Raw genomic sequence first — 14385 nt, 5'->3', positions numbered from 1 at the left:
TGATAGTTTGTGTTTCCAAGGCAATTTGAGTTAATGGAGCTACGTGAAACAATTCTCACTAAATGGTAGTCTGACCGTTTTATCACTTAACTTATAAAATGATAATTTTATTTCCCTTTGGCTGTAGTAGTTTCCTGAATTCACACTGACTAATGATGGTGAAAAATCAATTTGAATAATACTAACAGCTCTGCTCTTCAGAGAAGCTTTGGTCTTGTGGTTAGTGCACACAAAGGGATTTAGACTCCCTCTGGATGCAGTGGCAGGGTCTGATGTGTCTCTAGGTGTCTTAACTTCGTTGCTGTTCAGTTTTGGGGAGGAATCATGTCGAGAAGCATTTGCCACTCTTGAGGAGAGGATGGTATCCCAAACTGCTGTCCTCTCTTCATGGATGAACTGGCTGAGTGTTTCTCACAGGGCATAGATGTGACTTATGACTTGCAATGTGACATCTTATCTCTCTGCATTCCTTGCAGTACTGGATACAAATGACAGGTTCCTTAGGAAAATCACTATTGGACAGTCTCCAACAGAGAAAGGCTTCTCACGAACGGTAATTGCTCCCTTTCCTTGCATAAGTACTTTGAAAAATGTGTTCCTGCGGCAAGTTTCTGTAACTCTGGGTATTTTCATCTTTTACCAGTATCTTGTTAAAGAGAAAGCAGAAAGTCCTTTAAACCAAGCAGTTAAATTTGCTATCAGTGCATATTTTATTGTCTGTTCCCTCCTTTCCTGTTCTCTCATGAATATTGGTTTCCCAGACTGGGATGACTGCGGCCTTTCTAAAGATGACACATGGCAATGGCTCATCTTGACCACTGCAGATGCTTTGAGTGGGGTGTATCTGGCCAAAACTAGACTAGCTTGTCTAGATTCACTGTATAATCAATAGATTAAAATAGGGAATTGGGCTGTGACTCCCCTCATCCTTACAGTTACTTAAGTAACTGTCAAATTAATAGTTCAAATGAATTGTGCTCAGAAAAGCCTCTTTCTATTGTCTTGAAATGTCCTTAGGGTGCTTAACTTCCCTAAGATGGAGGTTTCTGCATTATGTCAGATGAATTATACCCTTCATTTCGTATAGAATCCGGGGGTTTTGTTGGGATTTTTTGTCATTTACTGTATTGTTTAGTGATAATCAGATGAGTTAGTAAGCTCAGCCTTCAAAAATATAATTTTTTAGTAGTGTTAAGTGTTCTTACATGAATCACTAATGTGTATGCCAGGAGAGACACGTAATATCAAGAGAAGAAATAGGTTTTACTTAATTTTGCAGAAAAAAGATCCAGTTTAAAACAGTCAAATTAAATTAATTGTGTTCTTAGAGCAATGCTTTGGATTTCTTATATATTTGTATATCTGTATTTTTTTTTTTCTCTTTTTTTGTTACAATGGTGATGATTGACCTTGTATAAAGAATTTACTGGAGGTAAGAATTGCAGCTGGGGAATCTCGATGAGTTCACATTCTTTATTCATCTCTTGCAGGCTCAGTTTGACATCACTGTGAGCAGTGAAATCATGGCAGTCCTAGCGCTGACTGATGGGCTGGATGATATGAAAAAGCGATTGGGCAGAATGGTCGTAGCCTCCAGCAAAAAAGGACAACCAGTTACAGCAGATGACCTTGTAAGAGTCATGCAGTTATTAAATGCTTCTTCCTACTGCTTCTGAAAGTCTTTGGATTGAAAAGCAGAAAGATGGTTCTGTGCAGAAAAGATCTTAACTTATAGAAGATCAAAGATGAAATCTCAGCCCCCGCAGTTAATGGAAGTTTTTTGCTTCAGTGTGGCTACCAGCTTGTCCAGAGAGTGTGTGTGAGACCTGGGCAGGGACAGGGGTCCTGTGTGATGTCCTGTGATGTGCTGTGTGTCAGGTTGAAGCTGGCACCATAGGAATTACTGGGGAAATACGTGGTGTCTTCCACATAAAAAGCATGTTTATGAATCGGAAGAACTCAAAATGCATCCTGCTGGCCATCCTGTTTCTCAGGCTCCCTGGAGTGAGGGAAACATTGAGCAGGAACAAAGCCTCATGCAAACTTAATTACAAGACGGTGAAATACCTTGTTCTGGGAGGCTGTGAATGCTGTAAAAGCCAAAGCCTTTGCAAAGAAGTGTGTGTTCTCCATAAGGCAGCCTTTGGTGAGGGACATAAATCCTTTATTTCCATTGCACGAAACGCCAAATGTCACAGCACTGGTGATGCCTGTTACCAGTGTGTAAAGCAATCCTAGGCAGCAGTTGCAAGCTGCAGCACTGTCTTGCAGCTGCCCATACAATAATTACAGTACAGTTCTTGGCATGTTCGTGGAGCATGTCCACTAGCACTCTCCCAAATGGTGCTCCAGCGTGGTTTCAGGGGAATGCCCTGTGCCCCAGACACTTCTTCCATTGAACATTTTGAAATGGCAACCCTGTTTGGAGAAGGGAAGGGGGTTTGAGTCCTCTGTGTGAACTGTGCCCCGCCATTTGGCCCCAAGACAGAGAACAGGCTCAGGACTGTTGGACTGGTCAATAAAGATACAGTATTAGTGCTTAGAGCTCTCCTGTATAGCAGATACTTCACAGCCTGCTTTGCAAGAGACAAGGGTGTTACAAATTTGCATGATGTGGTGTTAATGAGGTTTGTGCTGCATTTTCTGAATGAACATTTCCAGTGGGAGAGAAGAATCCAGAGGGTGGGTATCCTGACTTGTGTTTCCGGCAAGGTGGACACAGCACTAAGGCTTACCCAACTCTTGCTGTCTTGCTGTGGGATTTTTGTTTTCTTGTGTTTTAAGGGTTTTTGTTTCTTTGTTTTACTTCCTCCCAAGATAAAGCTAAGAAACAGCAGATTTGTGGCCTGACTCTGGCCTTGCAGGAAAAGGGCTAGGCTGGGAACCATTTATCTGTAAATCCCTGTGTGATACATTTGTTGGGAATGAGGGAGGGCATGTGCCAAAGTTCTATAGGCAGCTTTGAGATTTTAATTCCTACACCTAGCATGCTGCCAGTTTAACCTTAAGTACCTGAGTTAAACCCTTTTTCTGGAAAACAGGAGTCTCCTACTGCCCATCAGCAGTGACGGCAGATGGTGCATTGGGTTGGGAGTTGCTTTGAGTTTTCTGTAGAATCCAGTGATAGAGGTTTTTCATCTCAAGATTTAATTTTTTTTTACTCTTTTTTTTAATCTAACTATGTTTAATTTTTTGTCCATTGAAACTGCAGAATGGAGGGTGGTATCACACCTGTCCAACAGGTTTTCTTGTGTGTTATATGTTTGCACTGATGACAGCCAGTGGCTCGTGTCGTTAGGGCCATGTGAAATACTCCTTAAGGAAGCAGAAATGTGGTGATTGCAGAGACCAGCCTGGGTCCTTCTGATGTGATAAAACCAATGTCATGAGTGTGCTACCAGGAAGTGCAAAAAAATCTGGGAAGAAGCGTGGAATCGAAAACTGACAACAGGTTTTTAGAGATGGGATGCCTTGATGTGCTGCTGAGTGACACAGGCCTGAAATGTCACCATGGAAATCTTGCTCTGTAGTTTTCATTATTCTGGAGATGACTGAATTTTAAAGCTTATCCATTAAATGTTAAATAAGCTTTCATGTGGCAAGATTGAAACTAATGAAACAAAGCACGGAATGTCTTATAAAAAAATAATCTTTCCTGTAATTGAGTGCTGCAATCCACTTGAAATTGAAAGGAAAGAAAAAGAGATCATGGTTCAAGGTTTTCATAACTGCTGTGCACGTTTGGCTCAGGACTCGTGACAGCAATTTTAGTTACTTATGCAAGTGCTGGGTAACAGCTGGTTTGATTTCCACTGGACTGTGTCAGTCACAAAAGTGACCACACCCTCATTTTTGTCTTCTCAAAGCATATGGGGATGAAATCATAATCTTTCACTAGAATCAGAATTCATCAGGGTACGTGACTGCACCTCAGAGGAAACCTGGGCTCCAGTGTTTGCTTTTTATGTCTGCCTGGTTGTTCTCATGAGCGCAAAGGTTCACTTTAAAAGTTATTTTTGCACAGGAGACTTGAGCAGGATGTAGCAGCTTGTTATGACATTTTAAGGCCAGTGTGTAGAACTGAGGAGCTGAGTTGCTAAAAAGAAGAAGGAAAAAAGTCCAAGACAAATCTGCCTTCAAAACCCAAGAACATTGCTTTGTGCCACTGAATGGGCTACAGTAAACCATATGTACTGAAAAGTTACTCTCTCACTGGTCTTATTTACTAACCTTTCCATAGCATTGAAACAGCAGTTAATTGTTCTTTATGCCTTTGCTACAAAGGGATGGCCCAGCAAGGTCACAGCCAAGAGGCTGCCCCCACCAGAAATCACAGATCCTCTTACAGGAATGTAAAGGTCATTCTCCTGCCTTGCCCTGACTAGAGGTTGTTCTGTGTAGAGCAACTGCTGGTTCTGGTCCTGAAAGCCCACCAGGACAAAAGCAGAGCCTTGACACAACATAGGAACAGTCTCAAGGTCTCGCTACACGTGGAAATTGATTGTCCTTTTCTCTTTTAGGGAGTGACTGGAGCTCTGGCTGTCTTGATGAAAGATGCTATTAAGCCAAACCTCATGCAGACTCTAGAGGTGAGCACAGATGATTTGCTGTAAGTGCATTCTCAGAGCCAAGAAACAACTGGTTTATTTCATTCATCACAATCAGCGTGGGCCTACTTAGCTTAGAGTTGGAGGTTTACTGTGGTTTCCTGTCTAAGGCTCAGGGCTGGGGGGGAAGGCTGGCTTCCTTCTGCCGTTGGCATGTGGGATGACCCTGAGGAAATGCACTAAACTTTGCTGTGTCTTTGTTCTGTTGTCTTTAATGTCAGGAAGTGCTTGGGGGATTTAAATGGTGTGGATGAAGGAGAATGACAAAGATTGTAAATTCAAAGTTGCTGGGATTTAACCATCCTTTTCCTAAGCGGATTAATACCTCCACTTGTGCAGATTATAATAATCCTGTTTGCCCTGTAGTCCTTATTGCTGATAACAAATGTCTGATCAGAAGGCTTTAGGATCTGTTTTCTAAAAATGTTTTTCTTTACCTTCAGGTGCCTCAGTACTTAGCTCCTGAGATGCTGGAGATTTGTGAAATTGTACTCTGATTTTTCTCTTTCTCTCTCTCCCACATCCCCCCTTTTCTAGGGAACACCAGTGTTTGTTCATGCTGGACCTTTTGCCAATATTGCACATGGGAATTCCTCTGTGTTGGCAGACAAAATAGCACTGAAGCTTGTGGGTAAAGACGGTTTTGTTGGTAAGTGCAAGGAGTGTGGGGTATTTTCTTTGCCATTTGTTTGTTTTGGAGGGAGGGATCCGCCTTTTTTTATCATGAGCATCTTAGGGCTTTTTTTTTTGTCTTGGAAGAATCTTCTGATTTATGTAATCAGAGCATGATTTTTCCACCCAGCAACCTTTCACAAGCTTTTTTTCTTTTATTTCCTGCTCCAGTTACAGAAGCAGGATTCGGTGCAGACATAGGCATGGAGAAATTCTTTAATATTAAGTGCCGCTACTCTGGTCTCCGGCCTCACGTGGTGGTGTTGGTTGCTACTATCCGAGCTCTGAAAATGCACGGAGGAGGGCCTGCAGTAAGTACTGGGGAAGGTTTTCCGTAGACCTGAGGGGTCGTTCCTGTTGTTCTGATCCAGTCACTTAAAGCCCCGTAGAGTTTGATCCACTTGAAATTGTCTTGAGATTCAAGTTGTAAAAGGAATCAATGTGTTTCTGTTGCTTGTCAGCAGCTTCACTGCAGTTTATTACAGGTTCATACCTGCTTGTTTTATTTACCTATGTGCTGGGGCACTTGTGAAAGTCCCAGAGTCAGTCATCTATTTTATCTGGAGTGCATCCTGCAGTCTTTTATTCTTCCATTTATTTTTTTCTTACGAAAAAAGGATCAGCATGGAGTAGAATGTTGTATCTTGATGCCACTTAATATGAATCAATCATATGAATCCATGACATGATAGGTGTCATGGATGAAAAACTTACGGGACTCCATTTTTTTTTTCCTTTTTTCCCCCAGGTCACTGCTGGGGTACCTTTACCGAAGGAATACACAGAAGAGGTAATCTCAAGGTGTTGTGACAGTTGACCAGCTAATTGTGGTCATGACATCAAGATGTCATGCAGTGCATGCCTGGGTTACTAGTGTGTCGTTTCTTTAGCTGCCATGGAAATACTTCCTCATACAAACTGTAATGTTATGGGGTTTTTTAATGATGTTACTTTGGCTCTGCTCTTTCAAATATTTATTGTACTTGATCTAGCCAGTGTTCAGAGTCTTTTTGTTTCTCCTTAACTCATGCAATTGTCTGTGTGCTCCATTTTTCATAGTAATATCTACTCTGTGTCCCCAGCCTTGTGTCCCCAGCCTTCTCAATATGGAATAATTGCTTGGCTGAAACATTGTCTGAAAATATTCAGAGTACCTCTCTAATTATGTTCTGTAGTTTTTGATTTTATCCCCCCCACCTTTGCAAGCAAGAGAGGAAAGTGAACTAAAGTCTCAGCTTCTGTCTTTGTGCTTTTATTGGTTGTGTACACTTGGATAATTGGTCTGGCTCTCTTTACATTGCTGCAGCTTTTTTACTTGTGGAGGTTCTGCTTGGATTATTCTTTGCATAGGAAGGGATGAAATGTCTGAATTTCCAGGAATAGTCTCTGATGCTGCAAAATGTAAATACATGTAAACTGAAAGCTGTTGCCACAGACTTCAAAAGGGTGTAATGAAATTCACTGCTGGTGATATTTAATACATAAGGAGGAATGTGTCAGAGAGGAGACTGAGGCTTTACTGTGGGGAGTTAATGGGAACAGGTATTAACTTACTAAGAATAACAAAAAGTGGTTTCTCTTACCTTGGCTTGACAGCTGAAACCAGTGATTATTAGTAGTAGTAATTCTTTTTCCTGTCTCTATCAGCAGCATACAGTGGTCTGGACTGTTCAGAAAGCACCACTGGGTATTTGCCTTTGTGGTTTCATTCCTGTTTTGACATTTTTACCATTAGCTGTGGATGTAGTGGATTTGGAATAAAAGTTCCACTGCCCCTGATAAAACACACTTCCTGCTTGCTGTCTTCTTTACAGAACCTTCAACTGTTGGCAAATGGCTGCAGTAATCTAAACAAGCAAATCCAAAATGCACGGCTGTTTGGTGTCCCAGTAGTTGTGGCTGTCAATGCTTTCAAGTAAGTGAGCTGGGACTTGGAAGTGAGGCATGGGTATAAAATTGTGGCATTTTGTATGTTGTTTGGCACAAACTCCTGTTTTCAGTTCTGTTGATGTATTGTTTGCAGCATCTTGCATTGTTGGAAGATGCTGAATAAGTGGGGGAGCTCTGCTTAGTCATTTCAAATGTATTCCTTTACTTTGAATTAGCCTAGGATTTTATGGCTAGTATCTACCATCACTTACACCCCGGATAGCCCATGAGCAGCTGCCTGATGGCAGGGTTCTGTGATTTCTTTGGATGGGTTTTGGATCTTGTCAGGAACAAACAGTTAATTTACTGTGTGTGCATTCTGGTACAAACATGCAGATTTTTCTCCTTACAGGACGGATACAAAGGCTGAACTGGCCCTTGTAGTACAGAAGGCAAAGGAGGCAGGAGCATTTGATGCTGTAGAGTGCACTCACTGGGCAGAGGGAGGGAAAGGAGCGCTGGCACTGGCCCGAGCTGTTCAGAGAGCATCCCAGGCACCCAGCAACTTCAGGCTCCTCTATAACATGGAGGTAGGAACTTGCAGTATTACAGAGAGTTAGTTCTTGTTGTGTTGACTAACCACTGAAATATTGAAACCTGTTTTGAAAACCCTCAAATTACTGTATAGCTTTGTTCTACAGCAAGTGGGATAAAGTCTGACATCTGCAGTTGGGCACTGCACAATACATACAAGGGGTGTGAAGCTGCTGTGATGCTGCAGGTCTTTGTAGTTTGGCCACACTGACTTGCCTGTATTTTTTTTTTCCTAGCTCCCTATTGTAGATAAGATCAGGCTTATTGCCCAGCAGGTCTATGGGGCAAGAGACATTGAGCTACTTCCAGAAGCACAGGAGAAAGTCGCCATCTACACTAAGCAAGTGAGTTTTCCACATCATCTGATAGCAGTGGTGCTTTCTGGTTGCTATGTTGCTTTTACTCTTCTCTAGCATGACATCCTTGTGGTTTTACCTGCTTCTGCATTGTTGAAGGTCTGTGAAGAGAAGACAGTGTGTGAACTGGCCATTTGCTGGTTACAGGATGCTCAAATAATTTTGCTTTTGCAGTTCATTTACTACTGCCTTATATAGTTTCTTGCTTTCATGCTTCTTGTATATTCCTTTACAAGCCTATCAAAACCCCACAGGAGTGTAATTGCCACTTCCTCATGACCTGCAATTATATTGACCAAACATTTCTAATTAACTGACCTCAGCTGAACAAAACCTTAACTCTGAGCTGTTTAATGTTTTGGGAAGAGAGTAGAAAGTATGTTGGCTATCATGGTTTTATATCTAACACTTCTATAGTGTTTTTCTCACTGGATATGCTGGGGGCCATGGTGGTTCTTTCTTTAGTACTTAGTGGGGGACAGAGAGTTTGAAAGAGAAGGAATGGGAATGCAGAATGGTCAGTGGATCTGACAGGCTGTGGGTGAAGCAGTTGGTGAGGAGTGAAATGTCCTGATAAAATGTCTGACATCTGCAGAGAATGGCAGAATAGAGCAATTACATTTGGGTACAGGAAAAGTTACTGTTTTTTTCCACTAATTTCTCTTCTTTTCTCTCTCTTTTCCCAGGGATTTGGAAACCTGCCAATCTGCATGGCTAAAACTCACTTATCATTGTCTCATGACCCTGAACAAAAAGGAGCACCTACGGGTTTTGTTCTGCCGATCCGAGACATTCGGGCCAGTGTTGGAGCTGGATTCCTGTATCCACTAGTGGGAACGGTATGTGATAGGATGAACCCTCAACTGGGGTGAGGGGAAAAAACTTGATGTGCATTCCAGTAATCAGTTACTCTTAAGAACCTTAAATTAGGAGAGTCCTTGTCCCTTATAGTTGGTGTGTTTTAGCAGTCCAGTGTATTAGATGCCTTAAGTTTTTTCCCCTGGTGTATCCCTCAGGTCCCACATCTCTCTCTTCATAGATTTTGAGAAGAGAGTGAACTCTGTAGTTAGTGAATTCTAGGAACATCATCTGGCAGAGGGCATGGAAAAAATCCTTGGCCCACCTGATTGCCATTGGACTTTGCAATCCTGATGAAAGCACTTTGCAGTACTGCAGGTGAGCTCTGCGTGCACCTGTGGATCAGGGTAGAACAAGGCAACTCCTCCAAAGCTTTCAAAGCAAACAGCTTTGGATGAGACACCTCCAAAGAGAAGCTGACCTGTGCTATTAATCATTTATCAGGCTCCCCTCCCATTTGGTTCTCATGGTTTTGCTGACCATCTGTTTGCTGTTCAACATCAATTCCAACAATTCATTTCACTGTGCCCTTGAGTTTTTAGTTTCTGTTCTTTGACGTGATTGGCATAATGTCAGCTGAGAGGGGAGACAGTAGCAACAATGGAAACAGGATCCTGGAACAGCTTTGATATAGCAGAAAGAGGAGCCACCTGCAAAATGAACTCAAGTTCAGGTTTGCATCCATAGACAAAAACATTAGGATAAAAGGATCTGCTGGAAATCTTACCTGGGGAATCTCTTCTGGGCAGATGTTAAGTAACTAATGAGAGTATTTTAGGGGATGAGGCAGTTGGAGCAAACAGCTCTGCCTTTTTCTTGTTTTTTGGGCCTGAAGCTTTTTCTGAAGTCCTAATGGCAACATATTTATTATAATAGACTTTCAAAAGCATTAGGGGTGCATGACTCAGATGATGAAATTTGCTGATTTAAGAGTTGGAGCCATTCTTCCTTCAAATGCTTGCTAGAGCCAAATATTGGGTACCTTTTCTTTTAATTCCTTAATAATGGTAGGTAAGGGTTTCCAGATTACCCAGCATAAATACAATAACCTCATCCTGATGGAAGTCTGGCTCGTCCATATTCTAAAGACTAATATGTGTTTTGGGATAGAATGGAAGATAACATGCCTTTTACTGTTATAAATGGCATTTTTTGCAAGCCAAGATTTAATCCAAACAATGATTTATTTTTATTATTTATTGCATAAGCATTGGAGAAGGAAAGGGTAGACTGCATTAATGAGCTACACAAGAGAAAGATGTTTTCAGACATTAAACCAAACATTTTGGCTCTTTTTCTGGTGTCTTCAGTTTCTGTGGAGTTGGACTTTTTCCTTTCTGCTCCTTTCCCAGTTTCCTAATGTTTACTTGGCTATGTGGTAAATCATGGTGTTAATTCTGCTAGAGTTAACAGTAGGTCTTCTGGTTAGGAATATGATCACTCTTCTGTGGTGTCTACAAACCCAGGGAATGGATGTCCTCTTGAGAAGCAATCCAGAGCATTTTGAATCAGATCACTATTTTAAACCCATTCAGCAGGGGATGTGTTAGCCTCAGAATAAATTTTTGGCAGCAACCATTGAACTGAGAGCTGAAAATGCAACAAATATGTGGCTCTGTGCAGAAGCTTTTGGGGTAAATATGAGGTGAAATTAATCACCAGTGTGTGCATACTCTTGTTATCTGAAGTCATCACAAAGGATGTCACATTTTATTTTTTTCCCAAGTTCTGAGTTTTTGGTTTTTCCCTTTCTGGCTCAGAGTTGAAACTATTGTCCTTCAATGAAATACTCTGAGATTTTACAGTAAATATAATTTCAAAGGTTATCTAGATTTGAAGTGAAAATGAAATAAATCATTGGACTCAGATTTGTTGGGCTTTTTTTCTGGTGCTGCTGCTGAATTGAAGTCAAATCCTCTGTTCAACTATATTTTTAGTTTCTAAACAGCAATTTTTTTGTAAGTTACACAAGAGCAATAAATAATACATGTTTAGTTGGTATTAGTTTTATTTGCAATCTTGCAAGGGGTTTGATGATAATCATGTGGGCTAATTTTTCATGTAAGTAAATAGTGTGAATTCTTTTTGAGTACATGTGGTATTAAAGGGGATGAGGATAATAGAGGAGAAGTTCATTAGTACAGCTTTGAAAATAACTGAGTGCATTAAGCATTGTAGATACTTGTACAGAAAATTAGTAGCCTGGATGGAAATTACTCTGTACTGCATGAAAATCTGGGGTTTAAGCAGACTGCCTTTAAGTAATAGGTAGCAGAGTAGCCACTGTGGATGAAAAGAAAGGAGGAAAAATTGACTGTTCATTTCAAAATAGAAAGTGCAAGAAATGGCAAAGTCAGGCACATCTACAGCACCTCCTACTCTGTTGAATGTCACTCTCTCAGCTCCTGCTGTGGCCCTCTGAGTCTGGAGGTGGAGAACTGCAAAGCTCCATGACTCTTCAGTGATACATAAATAAATAGGAAATTTCTTGCTCTGCATGACCAGAGACTGGCAGGTGAGAGCAGGAAAACCCCTCCGGGCACTTTGAACCTCTTAACACCTTCCTGAGAGGTTCTTGAGGGCAAAATATTCATACAGCTAAGCACAAAAATGAGGACTGAGGGTCCTCTCCGTGGTCCCCCTAGTCTCTATCTGGGAAGGCAGTGGCTCTGACAGAAAGCTGGTGCAGCAGTAGAATTCATTAGAAAGAGGAGACCTGAAGTGAGTTTTGCCTCTGCATAAACCGTGAAAGACCTGCAGTGGTGCTGGACCTGTGGGACTGGAGTTAGCACTTGTCAACAGCATAGGAAAATGGGCTGGAACTCCAAAAGCTCCCCAGACAGTTTTGAGAACAGCAGAAAAAGCCTCACAAGCAGAGCTTTGCCTCCTTGCTGCTTAGCTTATGATCAAAAGGAAGATGGGGAGGTAATTTGATTAGCGTGCAAAATACTTGCTCAGGGAGAAAATACCAGGTTGCCAAAGAGATCTTTAATCTAATGGAGACAGGCATAACAATACTGACTGTGAAAGCTGAGGCTGGGTGATGCAGATAGAAAATGAGACCTTTCAAGGTCTCCCTTTTTTATTACAGCAGTTAATGATCACTGACACAAACTACCAAACATGGGCACAAGTTGTCCACTTTTGTAGAGCATCCATGTCTAGCCTGTGTGTGCTGCTGGGCTAAATGCTGAGTTAGGGAAGGGGAAATGTTCTCAGCTGCGTGAATAAATCAGGCCAAGTGTAGTTCCTGCTAGCTTTGCATTCTGCATCCCTGAAACTGGGTGCTTGGTGGTGGCACAAGCGGAGAGGACTGGCCTGAGGCAGGCCTAGTGCTGGTGGCTGCTCTGTGGGCTCTGCCACTGCACAGCCCTCCTGAAAATGTTCCAGTCAGGAGAACGGACCTCTTCATCTCTTCCTAAGCTTTATCCCAGTTTAGAAAAAACAAAACAAACCCCAAACTGATTCAACTCTCAACAGTAATTATTCCTAATTATTTAACACTTCTAGTTCTAGACTCTTTAAGAGTTGTAATCAAAGTCAGACTTTACAGTCGGCAAAGTTGTATTAAAACATGTATCCTCACTTTGGTACCCAGAAAACTGCCACAAGTAATTATCTCACCACAGCAAAGTCCATGAACACTCCTCTAACGGTGACCTGGTCAGCTGGTTATCAAAGTACTTTGCCAAATCTTGGGCTCAGTCACTGGCAGCTACAGAAACCAAACTGAATCCTCATCATAAAAAGGAAAAACCTCAGATCTGTCTACTCATCCAGGAGTTCCTGGTTCTCACAATGTGCTTCAAAAGGGTCCATGACCAGCATCCTGCTGATCTGTTCATGTGCAAGGCTGTTGCCATCATAGTCTTCAGTATCTTTTGCACAAAATGATGCTGCTGCCATTTAAACATTCTCTCTCCTCTTGTCCAGATGAGCACTATGCCAGGACTTCCTACAAGACCCTGTTTCTATGATATAGACTTGGACCCAGTGTCAGGAGGAGTAAATGGGCTCTTCTGAAAGGAATAACTAACCAAAGGTAGGTGCCTTCTTGAAGGCTTTCAATATTTGGGCTTTATTTCTCATCTTGAGATAATGGAGTTGAGCCAATCCCATATTATGCCATATGTCTCCAAATGACATTTGATTATAATTCAGCCTGAAAGTTGCCTGCAGTAGTATATAATAGTAATTAAATTTATTTTTGTTTTTAGCTCCCAGAAGAACACCTGATGAATCATGTAAATGGAACTCGTGCCCTGATCTTTTTTTTAAGTCAGAACAAGATATGACTGAGAATGTACTGAAACAACTGACTGGAAGGAGGAGTGCTGAAGAATCGACCACTAACTTTTAATCTGTAATAATTTTTGTACTGCTGCATTCCAAGCTGGTCCACACTGAGCATATAAACCATACTTCCTCTACAGACCTCCCGCTTCTAAATTGTAGCTGAAGCAGAATACAGAAGCTTGGGTTTAGTGACCTCTTTTGATTCAGTGACATGATTTTAATAATTAAAAATCTTGAAGCTGGAGCTCTTTGAAACAGTCTTGGGACTTAATTGTCTTAACCATAGGGGTTTTGTAGCATATATTATCTTTGAAAGTCTTGTACGCTGCCGTTTCCCACTTGCCATCCTGAGTTCTCTGTTCCACTTCTCGCACTGTGGGGGAAATGGCTCTGCTCTGAAACTGCGCCAATGTCATTTAAAAGAGGGAGCAGGGAGGAATCCCCTTTGCTCCTCATCTCTCTCCAGAAGTGCCTGCCCTGGCTCCTGCTATGAATCATTCCTGCAGGCACCTGAGCCACGTCTTTCCCTGTTAGAAAGCCCTGCTGTGACTACTGTATTTTACTGCTAATGGAATGAAACCTCTGGATATCACATGTGAAGGGACCGGATCTCTGGCCCGTAACTGTGGCTGTACCAACTGTGTCTTTTGCCTCATTTTATATTCAACAATAAGCGCAGTTACACCACTGACAAGCCTTGTTTCCAAAGGTACCTTTTTGGTGAAGAGAGACAACGCAAATAATGATCAAGTGAGTGGTAGCAGGTTTTGTCTACAGGCCAAAAATCATTTTGTAACATGAAGATAGTGTTGCTGCCAATTTTTTTTAAACTAATACGAATAAACTGGCAAATACTTCAACTTTTTGGGTTTTAATGTATGCATTGAGATTACTGAATTAGAACTTATTTCTGTGATTAACTGCACAGAAGCAGCAATCCTTGTATTGACAAGTAGGAGTGATTATTGCAGTAATAAGTTGCCTGCAATGCACCAGGGGGTGTATGTGCATTCAATCTGGTTTCCTTCCCTAGATGATGTATGTCATCTGTAGGAAATAAACTACCTGAATTATTTGGTGAATTTGATGTGCTTGCAGCTGACTGCAGAATATCTGAATTAAAACTTTTGAGG

The 14385-nt window shown here is 41.6% G+C and overlaps 1 protein-coding gene across 2 annotated transcripts in view; it reads left to right on the top strand.

Moving 5' to 3' along the window:
• The window catches only part of MTHFD1 (methylenetetrahydrofolate dehydrogenase, cyclohydrolase and formyltetrahydrofolate synthetase 1), a 41129-nt gene extending 27017 nt beyond the window's left edge, over positions 1-14112 (top strand). For both annotated transcript variants that reach the window (XM_027674159.1, XM_027674158.1), the window contains exons 17-28: positions 477-553; positions 1491-1631; positions 4521-4589; positions 5145-5256; positions 5451-5590; positions 6028-6069; positions 7094-7194; positions 7561-7738; positions 7979-8086; positions 8785-8937; positions 12890-12998; positions 13174-14112. In XM_027674159.1, the coding sequence (XP_027529960.1) occupies positions 477-553; positions 1491-1631; positions 4521-4589; positions 5145-5256; positions 5451-5590; positions 6028-6069; positions 7094-7194; positions 7561-7738; positions 7979-8086; positions 8785-8937; positions 12890-12979 (1211 nt within the window). In that variant the 3' untranslated portion in view covers positions 12980-12998; positions 13174-14112. The remainder of the gene's footprint in view (positions 1-476; positions 554-1490; positions 1632-4520; positions 4590-5144; positions 5257-5450; positions 5591-6027; positions 6070-7093; positions 7195-7560; positions 7739-7978; positions 8087-8784; positions 8938-12889; positions 12999-13173) is intronic.
• The last annotated feature ends 273 nt before the right edge of the window (positions 14113-14385 follow it).

This window comes from Neopelma chrysocephalum, unplaced genomic scaffold, assembly GCF_003984885.1.
Source record: "Neopelma chrysocephalum unplaced genomic scaffold, ASM398488v2 Primary Assembly neopelma1_24, whole genome shotgun sequence".
Lineage (NCBI taxonomy): Eukaryota > Metazoa > Chordata > Aves > Passeriformes > Pipridae > Neopelma > Neopelma chrysocephalum.
Note: the sequence above shows the minus strand (reverse complement) of the source record. Positions and strands in the feature narration are given on the sequence as shown.